General features: G+C 40.3%; 1 protein-coding gene across 2 annotated transcripts in view; it reads left to right on the forward strand.

Annotated features, from left to right (window-relative positions):
- The first annotated feature begins 326 nt into the window (after positions 1–326).
- The window catches only part of LOC119428586 (chemokine-like protein TAFA-2), a 59,807-nt gene continuing 37,578 nt past the window's right edge, over positions 327–22,555 (forward strand). For both annotated transcript variants that reach the window (XM_037696270.1, XM_037696269.1), the window contains exons 1-2: positions 327–495; positions 14,071–14,226. In XM_037696270.1, coding sequence (XP_037552198.1) covers positions 393–495; positions 14,071–14,226 — 259 coding nt within the window. In that variant the 5' untranslated portion in view covers positions 327–392. The remainder of the gene's footprint in view (positions 496–14,070; positions 14,227–22,555) is intronic.

A 22,555-nucleotide genomic window follows, 5' to 3' on the forward strand; every position in this document is an offset into this window, starting at 1 on the left:
GACGGGGGACACCCTGGACAGATCTCCTGTTCATCACAGGGTCACGTTTTCTTTTAATATTTATTATAGTTTATTGTCTCCTAACTTAATAACTAATAATAAATGTTCTAGAAAGCTGGAGTGCACCTTTGAAATGAAGGCAGGTAGATGTGGATTCAAGATTCACACAGTGCCTGACGGTTTGGAGAGAACATGTTCATGTAACATTTCTGCAGCCCGTTGAGATTTGGGCTTAACATATTAAATGTTAACAACCGTTCTCCAGAACCGTACATCAAAATGTCTGAACTGTTGGCTCAGACTGAAAGGTTGCTTTTTCCTACTTTTGATTTTTTGAAAGGTTTTTGTATAAACCTTAATTCTGACGACCATATTTTCTGCTTTTTTCCAGGATGAGTGAGCGATACGCCCAGATCAGAAGCAAAGAGGCTCTACTCGTTATGGTGCTTGTGCTCGGTGTCTTGGAGCTGTCCGTACCTGCAGAAGGAAGGACAGGTGAGTCCACAGAAAACAAAGCAACTTACATTGCTTTTTAGTAAAAAAAAAATAAAAATAAATAAAAAACAAGTTTCTAGGTGTCTTTTATTAAAATATATCTGGACACCTTTTTCAATCAAATCATATCAGTCTGGTCTCACATCTCAAGGCTGACACCAGAAGAGTTGATACAGACCAAGTAACAAGCCACTTTACCAAACAGCTGGGGTTCCAACAGGTACTATCTCTCAGTACCCCTGTATGTACCCTGTAAACTTTACTTACTTACTAGATAACCCTTTAAGTATGCTGTACCTATAATTATCATGAAAGTACCTCCCATATGTACCTTATAAATACCCTTTATGTACCCATCATAAGTACCATTTAAGTACCAGTAATTAGTCATTGTTAGTACTCCCATAAATACTCTGCATTTAAACTTGTAAGTACCATGTCTGTGTCCTCCATGGATACCCTGCAAGTACCTTATGTATCCCTTAGGCATTACCCTGTAAGTAGCCTGTGTGTATCCTCACAAGTACCCTAAAGATAACCTGTCTTTCTCCCATAACACCCCTGTATGTTTGCCCATGCGTACCCCATAGACATATTCCCCCACCCCCCCATATGTACCATGTATGTTACCTCATACCTTGATTCTAGAATTGCGCCGCTCAAGGTGGCTGCATGTTGGAACAGCTCTGTTACTTTCTTTCTGAGATTTTGCTTTTGGAAACTTTAATTCCTCGTTTTCTGGATGTAAATCACTTTTTTTTTTTGGATGATTGTTTCCTCTCGTATCGGACGCTGTGCAGCCGGAAGGATTTTTACTGAAACTATTTTAGTTTTGGACATTTGTTATGATGCTTAACCATGGCAACAAGGCAGTTTTCTACAACCAACAGCAGCTGATTAACATCTCAAAAGCTCAAATAATATCTCAACTTCAGCCCCAAATCTCAAATGAGTTGAAAAGGATGTTCTGTGGATGCATTCTCACCAACCTGCCAGCTGTGCTCGAGTGCCTGACCACTGAGATCCTGGAACTAGCAGGAAACACGGCTCATGACAGCGGAAAAACAGGGTCGTCCTTCGGCACCTACATTTGGCTGTCCACAGCGACGAGGAGCTCGGCAGACTGCTGGGAGGAGTGGCCATCGCTCTGGGAGGAGTTCTGCCCAGCATTCGGACGGTCCTACAGCCCGGGGGAACCGAGAGGCCAGCCGAGTCTGGGTGGACGGATCGGACGGCATCTGCAGCCAGTTTCTTAGGATCCACTGTGGGATGGACCTTTACAAGAGATCCTTCCTGTCTACAGCATCAGCATCTATAACATCTCTTAATGAAATGAGGATAACGAGTTACAACAACAAATAATTTCCCTTTGGGATTAATAAAGTATTTTTGAATTGAATTGAATGTACTCTGTTGATTTCCAAAATGTTTCCCATCAAGTATCCAATAATTACCAAATATATTACCCCATACCTATCGTCTGTGTTACCTATACGTACCACATTTCCCTGTATTCCCTGTAAGTACCTTGTGAATATCCCTCATTTTGCAACAAGTACCCCTCATGTTTCCCTATAGGTATCTCATAGGTACCCTGTATGTTCCCCCACAAGTGCCTGCGTACTACGTATGTTCTCCCCTTAAGTATTCCATACATTTCCCTACAAGTATCCCATCGTACTCTGTCACCGATTTACATTCTCCTGTGAGACCATGTTGGGTGTCCATAAAAGCATTTAAATAAAAACAGGATATGATTATATTAGTTTTTAAAATGTTTCATCTCAGAACACTTGATATTGTTTTGTTAAGTGATCGTCTGTTTCGTTAGTTTAGAAGTTTCTGACGTGAATTATTATTTAAAACAAGAACTTATGTTTTTTTTTTTTACTGTGATGAATTGAATAGGGAACATCAGGCAATAAATAGTTTGTTTATTAAAGTAGTTTTAATTTGATAAGACTCAATTGAAATATCAGTTTATGTAAACCTCTCCATAAAATCTTATCTTTACTTTATTTTTAAATACTTTTTTGCATTTCAGACTCTGGAGCATCCAGGATGAACTGTATTCCTCCAAATGTGGTTAAATTGTTCCACTGGTGCCTTCTTAAAAACAACATTATCTTGGTTTTGCAAAGCCTTTTCACAAATTTTCTATTCATAAATTCACTATTATTATTATTTTTGACCGTTTAGAGCAGTTTTATCCTCACGTCAAGTTGTTGCATCGAAAAATTCCCATAACTCCGTTGTTGATGTCTAACCAGGTGCTGTGAAACTCTATGCAACGAGATGTTGATGATTTTAAAAAGCTGTGGCTCCAGAATCTAAAGCACATGAATGCACAGTTCAACTGCAATGACCCAAAACAAAAATTTCTCTTTCATGACTAAACCTTCTCCACGTCTTTGTTTCTTTGAGCTTCACACTTTATGTAAAAATACTAAACGGACAACGAACCTGAGCGATGCTAGCCAAGTCGTTGCGATTTTCTTGAGACCACGTCGAGTATTCTGGTGTCACGAGACAACCTTGTTTGTTTTGTTTTACTGCCGATACAAATTGTAATTGTGACATCATTGCGAGATACCGTACGGCAGCTATGGTGCAACTGGTTGAAAAAGTAGCGAATACTGGATTTTGTCAAAAACAACGATTTTATAGGTCATTTGATCTAAACGTCTAAAGTATAATCCTAAAGAAAACTTTGAAGAACTTTTCTGAGCACTACCAGCCATTAACGAGTTTGAGCTGAAATACATTAAATTTTGGTACATTCCCTCTGCGTTAGCAAAAATTTCATTACCAGCTAAGAAATCCAAGTATGCAAATCGTGTTTGAGCTTTCCTCTGTCAAATGAACCAATAAATGATCATTGGAATACACTATACACAGGATTCAGACTCATTGTTCAGGGCTTTTCTTAAACAAATGAAGACCCATCTCTGGAGCCGCTCGTGGTATCAGGATGACCAAAATGTAGCTTTAACCCCAGGAAACTGAAAATGAGCTTGGTTTAGTTTGTCCAGATCTGTTTTGATGCAACGTGTCTCTATCACGGTGCTAAAATGAGCGATTCTCGTGTTAAAGCCAGTTTTGTGACAGTGTTGCTGCCGTGACACACGGAGGTATTGGACAGAAGTACGATGATCAGGACTGGACGTTTAATGATCAGACAAATGTGTGATGAAGCCCACCTCTTGTTTTGTTCTACTTTTTAATATTGTTTATAACTTTCACAAGAAAACAATTGGTAAAAAAAAAAGTGAATAATTTGTTAACTCTTAAAAACAAGCGGCTTTATATCGAGACAAGAACACGTTTTAAGAAAACAAGCCTTGTTATCTGGTGATGTAGATAACCATCTTAAAAATGCACAAATATTTTACGATAAGAGAAAAATACCACAAAAACAAGCGTCATATTATTGACTTAAGAAGATATTTAACTCTATCTTAAAATCTGTACACCTCGTTTTAAGGAATAAAACAGGATTATTATTTTTTAAAGACGTGGAAACATTGTCTCGTCCTGTTGGTGCAGACTCAGTTTGCTGGAAGTCGCTTCAGGAGCTTTCCAGCCCGTTAATGTTGAAATGAATCATGACCTCAGTGTCCGACTCTGGTTTGGTGTTAAATGCATGAACGATCGTTGACTGCCGTGCACCTTCAAATTAATGTGTGTGTCGCATAAAAAGCAAGGAAACATCACTTACTGCACCCTTGCGGCAATTAATGAGTCTGTTAATTTTAATTTCACCACTCCATGCTGAGTTGAGTCTGTCTTTTGTTTGATGTAGAAATCTGTTCATCGGTTGCGTCTTCGATGCATTATATCAAAATCACAACGAGTGAACTCAGTCCCTGTGTGGAAGGAGGTATGTTGAGCAGCACAGAGCTGCATATAAAGCAACGCAATGATTACATTATCATTCACAACAGCTTCATGAAAAAGACCAAGTCTGCTGCCTCTCATGCAGTTTACTCTCTTCCTCCAGAGACCGATGAACAAAAGCCTCTCAGACGAAGTCATTTCAGCACAGAAAGAAAATCAACAACAACAAAAAAAAATCGCTTCTAACAAAAAACAGAAACCAACAACTCAAATGATAGATATACCAAGTATGAATCCAGCATGTTAGGACCTGATCAGTACCAGGTACGTACCCTTTAAGAATCAGGTACATGCCAAAAAGGTACTAGGTAAGTACCCAGTAAAGATCAGGTAATAGGCATGAACTCAATAAGTATCGGGTGCATAACCTGTAAGGAACATGTACATACTAGGTTACATATCCAATAAGAACCAGGTACATACCCAAAAAGGTCCTAGATACAAACTCAGTAAGTATCAGGTATGTACTCTTCAAGAACCATGTACATACCCAGTAAGGAGCAGATACATACTAGGCACTAAGTCAATAAGTACCAGTTACATTATCTGTCAGGACCAGGTATAAACTAGATACAAACTCAATAAGTACCCGGTATGTATCCATTATGACCCAGGTAAATACCCAACAAAGACCAGGTACATACCCAGTGAGGACCAGACACATACTAGGCACTAACTCAATAACTACTTCGTACATAACATGTAAGGAACAGGTATGTACTAGCTGTAAACTTAAGTACCTGGTATGAATTTAGTAAGGACAATGTGCACATCCAATAAAAGCCAGGTACGCATCCGGTACATACCCAATGAGGACCGGTTGGATACCCAATAAAGACCAGGTACTTACCCTGTAAGGACCAGTCAAATACAAAGTACAAATTCAGATACAAACTAGGTAGAAAATCTACAAGTACCAGGTCTGTACCTTCCAAGAACCAGGTACATACCCAGTAAGGACCAGATACATGTTGTCAATAAATATCAGGTACATAGCCAGTAAAGACTAGATATGTACTACTACTGCTACTTCTACTGCTACTACTACTACTGCTACTTTACTATAAAGCCCTGAAAAACTACCACAGACACAACATATCGCTGTACAAGTAAAATCAAGAACTTTGAAAACACATGAAAAAAATGAAAACAGGTTAAACGGTAAGACCACTAAAGCAATAAAAGCTGTAGTGCAGAGCAGAATAAAAATATGTATTTAAAAGAGTTTTAAAAGTTTTTGAAGAGGGTACGTACCCAGTATGTCCATGGTATACACCTCATACATAACTAGTAAGTAGCATGCACTCTGTGTACACCTGGTACTGATTGCTTATGTAGTCAGTAAGTATCTTTGGGACCCAGGTTGTATTATGAAGTGACAATGTATCCTGTACTTACAGTGCATGCACCAGGTAGTAGGTACTATGCAGAGTACTAGTACTCTACATAGCTATCTTTCCAACATGTTGCATCATCATGTACAGTGCATTATAATGGCCGCAGTTCTTGTAGCATAGAGCAGAACAGAAATGAGCTGCAGAGCTGGTACCTGGGTAATATTCCTGTTTCTGCAGCTCATTGTCATCGGGTTACAAAGAGGAGCCTTCAGAGCAAAAAGCACGAGAGTGAAGCTGTCAGACATTAGTAGAGGCAGCAGAAAAAGATGATTTAGGAAGCTAATCTTTTCTTTACCAGCTGTCAGAAATGAGGTCCTTTAGGTTTAATAAAACACTGGCTTTAAAAAAGATTTTTAATAAAAGAAGAGAGTCCTAATCTGCATCCTCATCTCTTTTGATGAGGCAGATTAAAAACGACTAAAACGTCGTGGATAATCTTAACCAAGAATTCAGGGAAAGGAGATAATCGTGGGAGAACGCACACGTGAGCACGGAGCGGCGTCAGCCTGCCTTCAGGCTTCAACACTCCAGATGTGAGAAATAAACACCACGGGACCAGTTTCTGCAGCAGCAAATACAGTAAATCTCTGCATCATGACTGAAATCAGCAGGGCTGATAAATAAAGCCTTTACTCTGTGCTTATGATTTTAATTTAGTTTTGGGACAGTCGCTGCCGCTGCAGCTCCTCTGACGCAAACAAATACTTAGTTCTTGTATCATTGTGCAGTAAAGCAATAAAATGTTTGGTAGCTGTAGACTTAGAATAAAAAACAATGTGTTTATGAGGAGAAAAGCCTCTTCCTGAGCTTATTTTGAGGTAGAAAAACAAATATAGCACATTAGTTCAGTCAGAAAGAAACCACTTCTCCAAACTAAAGCTCTTCAAACAACAAGTATATATATATATATATATATATATATATATATATAAATATATATAAACTGGGGAAAATCAGAGTTTGCAGCAAATCAGAGTCAGTACTTAAAATTTTTTAATTTATTTACTTTACCGTATTTTCCGCCGTACACGTCGCTCCACCCTATAAGTCGCATCAGTCCATATTTGTCTAATAAAGTGGAAAAATCCATAAATATGTTGCTTCGCAGTATACGTCACATCTATTATGTTCCACCGCTGATGCGTCGCGTTTGTTGCACGTCACCACTGACAACCCCGAAATGTGGGCCGGTGTTGTGCCAAAAATCAATGAGCTGCCAAATGGTGACCGCGGGAGCGTGCACAAGAGGACTTTTACATGAATTTGACAAGAGTAACACTTAAAAACAATTATTTGTTTGCTCAATTATAGCAAAGGTGTGTCTCAGTTTAACTTTAGCTTAATAAATGCACTTTGATGGTCAAATCAGCTGCGTGCAGAGGGACAAGTCGCTGTGCGTTTCTTTGAAATTTAACAAGATAAACACCTAAAACAATTATTTGTTTGCTCAAAATTAAAGCAAAAGTGTGTCTCAGTTGAACTTCTACTTAATAAATGCACTTTAATGGTCAAATCAGTTGCATTTCACCGGGGCGGCGCAGCAAAATGCAGCTGATTTGACGGTTGCTCCAAGCTTGGAGCAGAACGAAGGTGGGGCTACTACGGCAAGCCGATTGTGCCATTAATAGCTGGTGAAGATTCTCAGTCATGCAGGACATGGTAAATTCAAAAAAGTTCAAGACAAAATAATAAAGTATATAGTATAATAAACAAAATCCTTTTTTTTTTTACTTGAAATGTTTTGAATTTTGTCATTAATAGCCACTTTTACCTATTACGTGATACAAAAGCATGCCTTACTACTCTAGTGCCATCTAGTGGCTGAAAAATGTTAGAGGTCAAATATTTTCAGTGGTTATGACAACGTTAATATCTCAGCCAAAAAATTGGTTTATAAATATAGAAAAAATCCATTAATACGTCGCTTAGGCCTATAATTTGTAGGACATGCAAACTATGCAAAAAACACAACTTATAAGGTGAAAAATACGGTACTTTGTTTATATACAAATTGTAGGTTTTAGTATGATAAAAAAATGCCTTTCCAAAGCTGAGGCATTTAAAGTCAATATATGGTATATTTTACTAACAAAGACTGTAAGTAGCAAAAATGTAACAAGCTAGTTTCTTTGAATGCCATCAGCATATAATCATAACGAGTACTGCAGTGCATACAGCACGCCACCCATAGACTTATTATATTTTACCTTAATCTGTAACTTAACCTTAAAGCTGGGGTGATTAAAAGCTCTGATACAATCTGTGTAGTGATGATGTATACGTGCGAGACGTTTTGTGAAGTTATCTAGAGTGGATCAGAAGTTATGGACCTGACAGACGGAGACTACACTGTAATACATGCGTCTTCTGACGGCCGTATTAAATAATAACAAAAATTTGTGTCCGTAACTTCCTACCCACACTGTGATACTTAAATTTTCCATTTTTACAGCTTGGTTTGTTTTAAAACAATTTGTTTATGTCCAAGAAGAGTTGCTGCCTTAAATCAAACCGCTTGCTCTTTTTGTCTCAAAGGCATCTGTAAAAACGCTCAGACATGATCCAGGCCCGACAGAAACCTTCAGCTGGAGCCAATTCCTACAAAAAGTTGTGCCGACTGTCAAAATAAATTCTGCCGTTTTCGTTTTGCCTCGAGACTGAAGAGCTCCAAACCCGCCGACACAAATGCAGACGCCGTAAAACCTCTGTGTCTTTCCATCAACTATTCATAACTCCCCCCGGCCGTCTCTTAAACACGTCTTCATGCGTGGATGCTTTTCAGTTTTGCCTTCGCTGAGGGAAACCGTGAGTGTGACAGTAGGAAGAGGGCCACATCTATCAAAAGGCCCCAGCAGGAATCGAACATGTTTGGCCACCTGGACTCTGGTTCCGGTTCTATGTACCTTTCACAGCATCGTGTTTCTCTGACAAGAGAAAACAAAGTTCCACAAGTCGACACGTTCAGGACTCGAGGCTTCCTCTCCAGCAGGTACTGAAACAACCTCTGGATCTGCAGATTACGGTGCTTCCTCCCTCTGTATGCGCCGCTGGGCGGGGGATCTGGGCGAGCATCCAAGTAGAACTCCAGATCGAGTCAAAGCACGGCAGCGACTCGGTGAGAAACAGCTGGCAGCAGCTCTCCCCTCTGCCTTTCGTCTCTTTGCGTGTTTGGCAGTCGGAGCATGAGTAAGCGTGCTGCTAATTTTAACCGACTACCTGCATCGTTTCTGATCCGCGAGGAGAAACGGGCCGTTCGTTGTGAACGCAGACGCTTGTAAAAGTTGCAAACGATTGCATAATCAAAACAGCGCGTTTCCTCCCGACTGTTGCTGCTCGTCTGCATCCTTCATCACGTGCGCTTCCTGACAATGGGCGTCGTTTAAATATGCAAAGTGATCAGATCACAGACCGCCGGTAAAACGAAACAAGAACTGTTGATTCATAGAGCTCAGTGCGACGAACACTAGAAGGAAAATCCTAATTCGTGCTCAGTAATCCAAGGCAGAAAAATAAAACAAAGTCAGGTCCTCTGGACGGTTTCGTTTTTGGTTTGGTTTCTTGAAGGAACGCTAGCTGGCAACTCGAACTTCATGTAACATTGTGTTTTTGAGCAGCATTTTTTTTTATTGTCACAAGGACGACTTACATTATTGTATTCTAGACTGTGTCCAATCCTTTGTTGCCCACATGGCACCCTTCTTGGCTTATTTGTAGACACCTTGGTAGCCGCCCCCACGATTAGGATTTAATCTCCTGGAGCACACTTTAGAAATAAAGAAGCGCAGATCTTTGACCAGTTCTTTGGTAATTATTCATCCTCGGTGTGTTTTTTTACACCTGGACTTTGGGAGCTGTAGCCTCAGCTTTGTTCCGTCAGGGGAGAGCGCTAAATTCAATGCAGCTTGATGGAAACCGAACAGGAATGGTTCAAGACGTTGGAGATAAATACGATTGTAGGCTGCACTTATATTCAAGAAGAGTCTGCTAACAACTTCACATGTACAAAATGTAGGTGGGAAAGGTGAAGCACACCAGCCTCCACCCTCATTTTCCCCACTTTGGACCCTTAAGAAAGCCCGTAACACCGACAGATGCTCCCTGGGCAACCTAGACCTCGGTTTCAAACATGCAACGCTCCTGTATCCTGGAACACCTTGCAAAAAGATCTGACCTCTCTAAGGGATTTTAAACAACAACCAGTGCAGACGTGTTCCTATTTTTAATAGTTTATATCACTTTATAATGTACCTGTTTTGTTTTAATATAATTTCTTCTATTTACTTTTCATTTTATATGCTTTATATATGATTGTCTATTGTTGCCTGTACCTCTTCTGCTCTTTGTTTAAATCAAGTCTCTTGTAAATGAGTTCTCGAGGCTCAGACCAACCTGTATATATAAAGGTTGAATGAATGTGGGCTGCAGGAGCTTGGTGGTCTGTAGCCGTGTCAGGAAGGACATCTGGCGTAAAGTCAGTCGAGTCTGCTTGCTGTGGTGACCCTTGAAGAAGGGATCAGCCAAAAGAACAAAGAAATGGCTATGCATTGTCGTTTTGTAGGTTGAAGGAGTTTCTTGTTGGGAGAACACAATCCTTTGGAAAAGTACAAAGTTGTATTTCGGTCTGTTTGAAGGATCTGATTACCCTGAACCTCTGTCAAGATAAAAGTAGACCAGGCAGCCGATGGCCAGGGTGCGCTCCGTCCTCGACGATGCTTCAGTTGGCGAGCCTAAATACAGTCCATGTCGCAGCTTCCTATGAAAGTCCAGTCATCGTTGCATCTTTTTCAGCAGGCGGAACATTTTATTATTTATTTTTATTAATCTTTATTTAACCAGGCAAATCCCATTGAGATCGCAGATGTGAGACCTGGGCCTGAAGGCAACCTAACATGCATTATTGGACCAGGTCTAAAGTTTAACGTAGACACCCAGAAACTTGAGGTTCCGAGACTATTCGGAGGAACAACTTGTTGCAGGAATGTTGTGAACATGTTCAAAATTCAAGAGAGATGATTGTGAATTTCTGCGTCTTATGCAAGAACAAAGAACTCTGGCGGGCGTTGAAGGTGTTTTGGAGACGACCTCTTCAAGTAGTGGCCAACAGAGATTCTGGCTTTAGAGCCTTACCAATGGCAAGCCTGCTTAGTTTACTTTGGATAGTGGCATTATCTGTTTAACACAAGAGGAAGAATAAATAATGTTGGTAATTGTCTCTTTTTCTTGTTGTACCCAACTCTTATCAAACCAAAGCACAAACTGAACCGTGCTTTACGTGAACTGCTACACCCTCGGTCCAATCAAATGGGTTTGTTTAAAGATCTTTTGTTCCGTTCTTTCTGTCGATGGCAGCGCGTAGGTCTCTCTGCAGAAAAGACACCTCCTGAAAATGTCACATGCAATTAAAAAGATGGTGAAACAGCTCAGCCTCTAAATAATTCAGATAATGGAGAGTGATTGGCTGTAAATTCTGCAGCGCTGCACATCCCCTTCGCATGTCAATGTTTTTTTGTTTATTTTTTAACTGCATGTCACAAGAAACCTGGAAAAGTCTCATACGATATATCAACCTATTGTGCATACCTCATATGACTATTACTTTTAAAACATTTTCATTTTTTTATTTGCAAAACCAGTGATTAGAGAATAAATGATGGTTGATTATGTCACATCCTCTTTGATTACCATCTATCTGCTTGTGGTAAATGTAGGACATTTGTTGTTGGTTGATGAGGAAACCTTTTGTTTCACTTCACTGAGCTTCAAAAATGCAGTTTAGATGTTAAACAAGTGACGTTTGGGTTTCAGTGTTTCTAACATTAGGGTCTAGGTTCGCCTTTACCTTTGAACATATTGCCCGTCCATGTTTTTCCTGTAAGATTGTCTTAGTAACAAAAAATCTCATGAACCAACGGACAGATTTTAAACTCTCAAAAAGTAAACATTTGATGTACATTTACAATTATTATTTGTAGACAGCCCCACCGTAAACAGTCGCCCCAGAAGCAACACAAAGTGACTTGAACTCTGTCAATGTTCTAAATATTAAGAATGGTAGTAGCTGAGGATGATCCTGAACACATACTCTGAGCACTCAAGATCTTTTAGAGTTTTCCCATTGAGTATTTGTAGTCAATTCTGTTGTTTAGTGAAGTGAAGGTTTGTGATAAATGAAGGGTAACTATCCCATTGAGATTTGTATAGATCATATTTTATTTGGCCTTCACTTTAAACCAGGTTAGTCAGTTGAGAATAAATTCTAATTTTCGAAGACGACCTGGCCAAGAGGCAGCGTTTTGCGATTTTTCAATATAGTTCCATTTTGGTTTATTTACATGGTAAAAATTTTATATAAACAGTAAGTTCTGTGGGTAACTGTTAAATTTCAGTCTGAATTATTGAAACTACATCATGTTGTACTTGAATGCAAGAGGCTGGAAGTGCCGCAGTGCCTTCTGGATGGTCTTGGGGAGAAATAAGTGGACTTTTTCAGGTCATGTGTTCAGATGGGTTGTCCCTGTTAAAAACAACAAAGTCCATGCTCAAAAATCCAGGTATAAAATCCAACATATTTCAGTCAGGTCATCTGGACAGTTTCTTTTTTTGTGATGAAACGTTTCGTCTTTGATCCGGAAGGCTTCATCAGTCAAGGAAACACACAAGAAAACTGATTCTTCCTCCAACAGCTTACTCCAAAGTGGAACAAACCAGTTATGTTGGTGCTAAGATGGTCTCTTTGGTACGCCCCCTCCTCCATTGCCGGCCCTTTAACACGACTGTCAACTAGGAAGAGGGTCGCAACGGAGGAGGGGGCGTACCAAAGAGACCATCTTAGCACCAACATAACTGGTTTGTTTCACTTTGGAGTAAGCTGTTGGGGGAAGAATCAGTTTTGTTGTGTGTTTCCTTGACTGATGAAGCCTTCCGGATCGAAGGCGAAACGTTTCAGCACAAACAAAGAAACTGTCCAGATGACCTGACTGAAAAATGTTGGGTTGTCCCTGTTAGTTTATCTGTTTAGTGTTGGGTTGACATTTATGTTCAGGTTGTTATTAGTGACTGTACTTGACTGATAAAAGCACTTCCTGTTCAGTGAGTTCCTGCAGCGTTTCCCCTAAATCACTTGCCGTGGCAGGGTGCTCGACTCTTCTGTGATTTTTGTTGAAGGGGTGGAGATGGCTCAGCCTGAGGGAAACGGGAGTTCTACCACAGTAGCTTTTGAGCGAATGCATCTGCGTAGCACTAGCTGAGCGCTACGTCAGTGCCGGCAGTTGTCAATGGTGTGGGGGTGGGGGGGAGGTAAGTAGGCAGGGCGGTGCAGGGGAAACACTGGTTCCTGGATTGTAAAAATAAAAATAATGTGGAATAGGTGGTCTGCAACAGTTTCTGCATGAAGGCCTAGCTCTTAAAGTCACAGTTCACCACTGCTAAGCACTAACGGACCAAGTCTCCCCACCATCACAGACATTTACACCTCAAGATGCAGGAAGATGACCACCTGCATCATGAAGGACCCCACTCACCCAGCACACACTTTTTGCCTCACTCCCCTCAGGAAGGAGGTTGAGGAGCATTAAGTGTAGAACCACAAGACTGAGGAACAGCTTCTACCCTGAGGCTGTTAGACTCATGAATCTCTAACCAGAATAATCACTGTGAAAAATCACATCATGTTGCTGCTGATCGGTTTCATGTTGCTGCTGATCTGTTTCATGTTGCTGCTGATCTGTTTCATGTTGCTGCTGATCTGTTTTATGCTGCTGTGTTCATTCGTGCTCATCTGCTCACACAGACTCATGTCCGTGCTGCTGTTCGGCCTATTGTTTTTATGCCATTAATGCTTAGTGTATATTTAGCTGATGTTTTTGTTAGTTCATATCTTAGATCTTATTACCGTTTTTCTTTTACATTTTATTGTGGGGTGTAACTGGGACCCTGTGCACATTTTTTTTCCACTACAAGTGGTGGAAAGACAGTGAATAAACTCTGACTCTGAAAAGATCTGTTTAAATTTCTGCCAAGAAAGGTGGTGAGTGACTTGTAATCCTTCAAAGAAAGTTAGGCGTTAAATTTAGAAAATATTTGGGATATTTAATGTCATATTTTGCTAGTTGACACTTTTAACTGGATATAAGCTGCGATGTTTACAAAAAGCTTGTAGATCAGTCAAAGTTTCCTGCCCATGTGATAAACACAATGAGACGTTCCTCCAGGACCTAAAATAAGCTCAGCGGTGTGGATGTTCATGACGGTGATTCTCCTCGTTTTTCTGTCTTCTCTCCAGCAGTGCACCATGTCCGAACAGGCACCTGTGAGGTGGTGGCGCTGCACCGCTGCTGCAACAAGAACAAAATCGAGGAGCGGTCACAAACCGTGAAGTGCTCATGCTTTCCGGGGCAAGTTGCCGGCACCACCAGAGCCGCCCCGTCGTGTGTAGATGGTAATCTCCTGCAACTAAATCATTTCCCACCAGAGTTCTGTTTAAATGCTTTTTATGCCCAAATCTTGATGTGCTGAAATCATCACTCGGTGTCCGCTCACTGAGCGCACACTTTTTTACTGAAAGAAGAACTTCCTGCACACCTTTTATAAATCAATCAACTCATTGATGAGTTCATATTTCCTTAAAAACATTTAAACCAGCATTTATCGTGCTTAGAGTATGTGTTAGGGATGACCCTCAGCTACTACTATAATTATAGCTCAATACCTGTAAAACTGAGTGAATTATAGATATTATGTTTGCTAATGTCAGCTAGCTGTGGCAGCCATCTTGAACGGGGTTTGCTCCTAAAGGCAATTATGTGTAGCAGTACATTCATTGATCAATCCCTGAAAGTTTCATTAAAATCCCTTTAATGCTTCATGAGATATTTTGCTAACAGACGCAGGCAGAATAGACCGCCACAAATTGCAACAGTATTTAAAACTGCATCTCTGGCATCTGAAATGACAACGTTTCAGTTTTAGCTTCACAAACAACGTTGAGATAAGTGTCTGTTTTAAGTCGATCAACACGTTCTTGCGTGCCTACTCAGAAAAAGAAACTTTTAATAACACCCACTTACGTTTCTATTCACTCGTCGCTTCTTAGAAATAAATAACAGCAGAGGTGGGAATTGATTCTGTGTTTAAGTTCTACCTGAACCATTCATACGTAAAGAGCTTTGCATTTATGGTCCTAATTGCAACGAGCAGAAAGACCTGTGGTTCTGCTCCAAGGCTGATTTCTAATTTTACAGCATCTATTAACGGACATAAAAGTCTTTGTGGAGACCTCATTTGTCATTTTAGGAACAGCTTCACGCAGATCGATATTCATTTTTCATCCTGCAAATGAACAAATCAAATCGTTATGTAGTGTGACGATATTAGGCAGGCTGAAGAACAGAGGTGGAGCTCCTTAAAGCAACAATAATTTACTTTAAATATTCTGTTTGAGTTTTGACAGAACAGCTACCTATTTATTAAAGTATAATGCAACACCACTTTTTTAGAGCTTAAAAAGCATTTAAAAAATCTAATCCTCATGTATAATGCTACCCTTAATTTCATACAACGTGGAAGAAGATCATTAACTATAGTTGACTTTGAGCTTGGCTTTGTTAACTTTACACTACATGATGACTTTGGGTTTTGTGGCACTAGTTGGTGCTAGCTAGCTGATGCTAATAGAAGCTATAGCACCAACCCAAACCAATTATCCAGATTTTTTGGCTTGTTCTATTTAATTCCACTTTTTTAGGAGCTTTATATCAACAAATTAGTCCTTTTAAACTAATTTTAGGGTAGCGCGCCAAACTGACAACCTGCTGAGGTAAAACTACCGGGATGGCTTGGTTCAAATTAGACCATTTCCCCTAGATTACTTGCCTTGGCGGGGGGTTGAAGGAAACTGCTCCGCACTAGGGAGACAGAGCGCTACCTCTGTAGCTTTTTAGTAAGTGTGTCTGTATTGTGCGCCGCTACCTTAGTGTAGTAGTAAGCCCTCCTTGTAGGGAACACTGTCCTGCATCTTTGAGTGTGTAACGTAACCAATAACATTTCCATATTTAGTGTAGGCAACTGACTGGAAAACCGTGGATTCAGGAGAAGCAGTTTGTTTTATTTGGTCCAAATTTTCTAGTTCTAGAATTGCGCCGCTTGGAGTGGCTGCATGTTGGATGATTATTTACTCTGGTATCGAATGCTGTGCAGCTGGAAGGATTTTTTACTGAAACTTTTTTACTTTTGGGCATTTGTTACGATGCGTAACCATGGCAACAAGGTGGTTTTTTTTTTTAACAACCAGGAGCAGCTGATTAACATTGTAAAAGCTCACATACCTCAAATACAGCCCCAAATCCCAAATGAGTTGAAAAGGAGGTGCCGTGGACAAATCCCCGTCAACCTGGTGGCGGTACTCGAGTGCCTGGCTGCTGAGATCCTGGAGCTGGTGGGAGGCTTGACTCATGACAGTGGCAGGACCGGGGTCATCTACCGGCACCTTTGGCTGTCTGTCTGTGGCGATGAGGAGCTCGGCAGACTGCTGGGAGGAGTGACAATCGCTCAGGGAGGAATTCTGCCCGGCATTCGGGCAGTCCTGCTGCCCAGGAGGACCGAGAGGCCCGCCGGATCTGACAGCAAGCTGGATCCAGGTAGACGGATCGGTATATGTTGCCAGATTCTTCGGATTCGCTGCAGGAAATCCTTCTTGCCCACAGCTATCAGCATCTATAACAACTCTTGAATGAAACCAGGACGATGAGCTATAACAATACTTCATTTCCCTTTGGGATTAATAAAGTACTTTTGAATTGAATTTTAAAGCAGTGCACTGGATCTTAACCCTTGCAGAGTTCCATGTTTGAGGGAATTTGTGGGTAACAGTGAAAATATAAGGTACCAAAGTCCTTCTGATGGGCTGTCTGGGTTCTTTACAGCCAAAGCACAAGCTGAATGTTGTTTTTCTACCAACATTTTTATGTTGTTTTTCTGTTGGCTAGGTTTTTAAGCCTAATCCATCATATTGATAACTAAATGTATGAGGAGGAGGTGAAATAAACAGACGCATGTACACCATAAACAGTGTGTGAGTTAGACCCCGGGGCTCTACAAAGAATGAAGGGTTTATTAAGTCTGAATGTGCTCACTGCAGACTGAAGCTGATGGCCTAAAAGGTCTCTTAACATGCTAATGTGCCAAGCCCTCCCGACTCAGTCAAAGTGGCAGCATCGCTTTGGTCTGAAAAGCTTGACTTTCTGGCGAAACTCCAGATAGCTCATGTTTGACCTATTCCTTGACATTTTAGTATTGACATTTTCTGCAAATTAGAGTTGTGAGCCACCAGCCTCAGTTTAAAGCTCCTCCGTTGATCTCAGGGAAAAAATGATAAGCACTTAACCTTTTAATTATTCTTTCTTCTGCAACCAGGGATTACCTTTAGCCCCGCTTGGTGTGAGAAGATCTCCTCTTCATATGAGGATAAATGAACCTGCAGACATCTGAGAAAACTACTCTCTCAGGCTAAGAGATGGAGTGATAGAAAATTCTGTTAACTTTTCTGAATACATTTTTCTAGATCAGTCTTGAATCTTACAAGTGCTACTTTGACCCACGCAAGATGAATCTCGGAAAATAAGACATATTGATGGTGATGATGTAGTTACTACCCACAATTGTGACATATTTATTGATTTCTTCTATAAATCCATTCAACCTTAGGATCTTTGCAATTTAAAGCTGACAAAATGTTCATGTTTATGTATAAAGTGTAAAGAGAACCAAAATCAATGGAAAACAAGAAGTATGCCGATGTCCCCCATGGCTGAGGGACTTGAATAATAAATGTTTGTAATTTATTAGCTGAGTCTAACAAGGTTGAGTCAGATCCATCCAGAGGACCTGACTCAACTTTGTTAGATTTATATACCTGGATTATTGTATGCATGTATCAAGACATTATGAGTTGAGTCTTTTTCTGGATTGGAACTGAACAGAGAATGCAAGTAAACCTTAATGTTTTTGGTGCAAAATATTCAAGTGGGTAGGAGTTACAAGAATGTATTTATTTGTCCTCGAATGGGGCAGCACAGAGATAATTGTATCCACCACCAGGAGCAGAGCCATTGGTGGCCACCTTGGCAACCACTGAATACTTTTCAGCCACCCTCAGGGCACCCACAATTATTTGAGTGAACTATACTTTCAAGCAATATGAAATCTTGAAACAGTTTATTCAAAATGGCAGGGTGTCCAGTTTACAAATATGTGGGTGGTGTCCACCTTGGATTTTGGCGTGGCAACCCAATTTTCATAAGAGACTGTTCTTACGCCTAGATGCAGCCACACACTAAAATGGAAGTAGGTACCTCGCTTATTTTTCAAGTTATGCTCGTAAAATAGACAGATAGATGGAGGGCATTTCCAATTTCCCTTTTTGCTCCACAACAGGAACAAAAAAAAGGGTATATTTCATGATTCGTACACATATTTACTTTTGAATTTGCACCTTTGTATTTCGGCACAGTAATATTTGGTTTCCAAGTGAAAAGTCAAGAAATATGTTAAGTGCAAAACAAAAACTATAGCTCAGTGACAAAAGTTACGTATAGAACCACAAACTGTGGCACCAGCAGAACATAATGACCATTCAAGAATAAAGTAGTGACGGAGCAGAACATGCATGATGATCATCACGCCAGAATTACCTGTTAAAACTGTTTCAACTCATAATTATGTGGTTTGTTGTTGGAAAGCCAGTTAAAAAAAAAGTTCGTAATTTTGACGAAATGGTGTCTCCTAAAACTTTTTAAGTTACAACTATTCATTCAACCTTTATTTAGACAGGTTAATCCCATTGCGCCTCGGGGACTCATTTACAAGAGAGACCTGACCTATGGTTCATTTCAAAGCACAGCCACATTTTATTGACATTTCCTGCAGTACCTGCATGTGCAACCAGAAAGAGGAGTTAGAAACACCTCATTGACTTAAGAGTTTGACTCCAGAACACTTTTCTGCTCTTGTCTACCACTCTGCATGCCGGCACCCACTCTGTAGCGCCACCCTCTTGTATTTCACTTAGAAATCAACCGGCATGGCCACCATAAACTCTTCATCCAGCTGCTCACTCCGAACACCAGCTCTACAAATGTGTGCGCACAGAAAAAGGAGTTGTCTATCAACTCAGTGGTTTGCCTGAGTCGCTGTAGGAGCTGCTGCACCACAGAACTAGCAATTTCTTCAGTTTCCCCCGCATGATTGAGCAGATTTTTATTCTTCCAAGCTCTCAGCCTCTGTGTTTGGCAGCTCTCTGCTCTCCTCGGTCTGAAGCAGAAATTTGACCTGGTCCACTGTGTCCACGCCAGTTCCTTCATTGTGTGCTTTTGTTCGGCCTCATCAGTTGGTTGGAGGGAGCTTCCATCCTTGAGTGCACAATATGTCAAACGGGATCAAAGTGATGTTTAGCGAGGCTCAATGGAACTAACCTGTATAAATAAAGGTTGAATGAAAAGTGATGTTTAGTATATTAGCTCTGGAGCTAACACCATGCTAATTGGCTATGGAAATAACCCCATGATAATTAGCACTTGAGCTAACACCATGCTAATTAGTTCTGGAGATAACACCATGCTAATTAGCTTTGGAATGAACACTACGCACATTAGCTCTGAAGCTAACAACACGCTATGCTAATTAGTTCTGGAGCTAACACCATGCTAATTAGCTTTTGAGCCAACACCATGCTTATTAGATTTGGAGCGAACACCACACTATGCTAATTAGTTCTGTTGCTAACACCCTGCTAATTAACTCAGGAGCAAATGTCACACATATTGACTCTTGAGCCAACACCATGCTAATTAGCTCTGGAGCTAACACCATGCTAATTAGCTCTGGAGCTAATACCATGCTAATTGGCTCCAGAACTAACACCATGCAAAATAGCTCTGAAACTAACATCATGCCAATTAGCTCTTGAGCTAACAATATGCTAATTAGTTCTGGAGATAACACCATGCTAATTAGCTTTGGAACTAACACCACACTATGCTAATTAGTTCTGTTGCTAACACCATGCTAATTAACTCAGGAGCAAATGCCACACATATTGACTCTTGAGCCAACACCATGCTAATCAGCTCTGGAGCTAACACCATGCTAATTAGCTCTTGAGCTAACACCATGCTAATTAGTTCTGGAGATAACACTATGCTAATTAGCTTTGGAACTAACACTTCGCATATTAGCTCTGGAGCTAACACCACGCTATGCTAATTAGCTATGCAGCTAACGCCATGCTAATTTACTCTGGAGCTAATGTCATGCATACTGGCTCTTAAGCTAATGCGAAAGCTAAAAGGCTAAAGCAGAGGCACACCTTCCACCCACCAGCTTTGCTGCCCTCCATCTGTAGCTGAAGTAAACTTGACCAAATATTGTCTATTGCTCCAACTCGTTGGGTTCTTTTAACAAATAAAAAGGGTCAAATTGAAAAGGTTTTCTGGCAAAAAAATAAAGACACAAAGACAGAGTAGAAAGTAAGCCTTAAAGTATAACTGTGAAACAATTTGTCGTGGAAAAAATATTTTTGAATCGTGTTGTCACAATTATTTTTAATGTATACACAGTAGTACGTCTCAGAGATAAGCTATACAGTTTAAAAAAATAAGTCAATTTTCTTGAAGCAAAAAAAACCAACACATTTTTAAGTTAGTTTAACTGTTAGATGCAAGTGAAGGGGGAAAAGGTCTTAAATGAAAGTTTTGAACCAAAGGTCAGCTGAAAAATGATTTTATTACAACTAGACTCAACTGGAAAAGATTAAAATAAGATGTTTCCAGTCCGAGCTGTCCTCACGGTTTTAAAGCATCATTAGCCGTCAGGTGGAATGTACCCATACACTCTTGGCTTCATCATCAATAGTCTCTTTTCATTTCACATAAAAGCTTTGTGGCTTTTTAATAGCTGCCGTTACGCAACCGCCATCTGGCTGAAGTTGACCCAATGCTCTTTTTACACCAAAGTGCTGCCATTACCATGTTTGTTTTTTACTAATTGATTCCCATCGCCATAAAGTCTTCATTTGGTGCAGTTTGAGGTTATGGTATTATATTTTGATTATAAAAGCCATTCTCTTCATTATGAAAAGCATCAATGCGGCCGGAGGTGCTGTGGGATGTGGATAATGCCCTCGATTTCACCAAATGTAAATGACTCTTTATGATGAGAAAAAGAAAGAGGAGGTGTTAAAAGGTTGTCGCCTCACATGACTGGAGTTACATCTGTTTCCTGTTTGCTACCTTGACACATCATCTGAGACTTGTTTGCATACTCAAAAAGAAAATAAAGAAGATGTGCTTCCCGTCAAAAAGCAAATCTCACATCACTTACTTTAAGAAAGCTGTCGGAGAATGAGGCGCGGTTTGACGAGACTCGGCTTTGATGATCTGAAGAGATTCCACTTCTCAGAATCCGAACGTCAGGTGGAAATGTGCTGGAAAAATCAACAAGACGGAGGAGATATGAAACGACAGCTGGGGAATCTAAACACCCCCAGGTTCTAGATGTTCTGTGGTACAGCTGCTACTTCCAGTTACTCAATAAACACCATTACTTTGGGCAAGTGTCATGTTTTTTTTATAAAGGGTGGGCGATACATCTACTATAGGTGGCAGTTCATGCATTGTTGCCAATGTTTTAGACATTGGCCCCCATAAGTTAATCTTTGGCCACCCCGATCATTTGAGGAAACTATACTTTAAAGACAAATAAAAACTAGAAAGCATTGTTTCCTCAAATGATAGTAGAAGGTTTACAAATGTAATTACTTGGCCATCTTGGATTTTGAAGTGGGAAACTAATTTTCTAAAGGAACCTTTATTATGCTTGGATGCAGCCACACATCATTCATTCAACCTTTATTTAGACAGGTAAGTCACATGGAGCCTAGAAGACTCATTTACAAGTGAGATCTGTTTAGACAAACAAAAAGTAGTGAAAGTGGACACATGTAGGAATTGGAGGCGAAAAAATTCCTCAGACTTTTTTTTCCTCCTGCCTGAGAAGAAAAAACTCTGATATTAAAAAACACCTCGCACAAACAAGCACGTATTGACGTAGACATTCCTACATTAATTGTTGATAAAACCAGCAACCAGCCGAATCCAAAAAGCAGGAACCAGTTACCGTAAATCCAATTAAATATGCGTCCTTAAAATCCACAAATGGCAGCAGAAATAGACACATCATTAAGTCTTCAAGTCGATGAGATATCCAGCTGTGTGCGTGCCAACAGGGCAAATCGGCTCGCCTAATTTATTCTCTTCGAAGAAATGTTATCAATTATGTTGGAGGGACCAACTGAGCAAAACAAGTCCATAATTATGGTTCGGAAGAAATGCAAGAGATTCTCAGAAGCAGTTTCACAGACAGACAGAGCAGCAAAGCAAAACGGAGAGGGAGGGGAAAAGCGTACAACCTCGGCAAGAGCAAGTGGTGAAAATGGAAATATGATCTTTATTTTCAAGTTATCATGATCACAACATTCACGAATGGACAGGTGGATGCAATTCAAATTCCCTCTTTTCGCTCTGTGACAAGGGATAACAACAGAAACAGAACTTGACTTTGGGTGCTGCAGGAAGGTCTTTAGATTATTTGTGGGCTCTCATACTTTAACTATGTTATGTTCAGATTTAATTCAGGGGTGACCAAACCTATTCATTTGTGGGCAGAACATGTCAAGCTGAAAGTACAAGCGAGTATCAAAAATTTGAATTTAAGAT

Source organism: Nematolebias whitei, chromosome 22 (genome assembly GCF_014905685.2).
Source record: "Nematolebias whitei isolate Nwh7 chromosome 22, NemWhi1, whole genome shotgun sequence".
Taxonomy (NCBI): domain Eukaryota; kingdom Metazoa; phylum Chordata; class Actinopteri; order Cyprinodontiformes; family Rivulidae; genus Nematolebias; species Nematolebias whitei.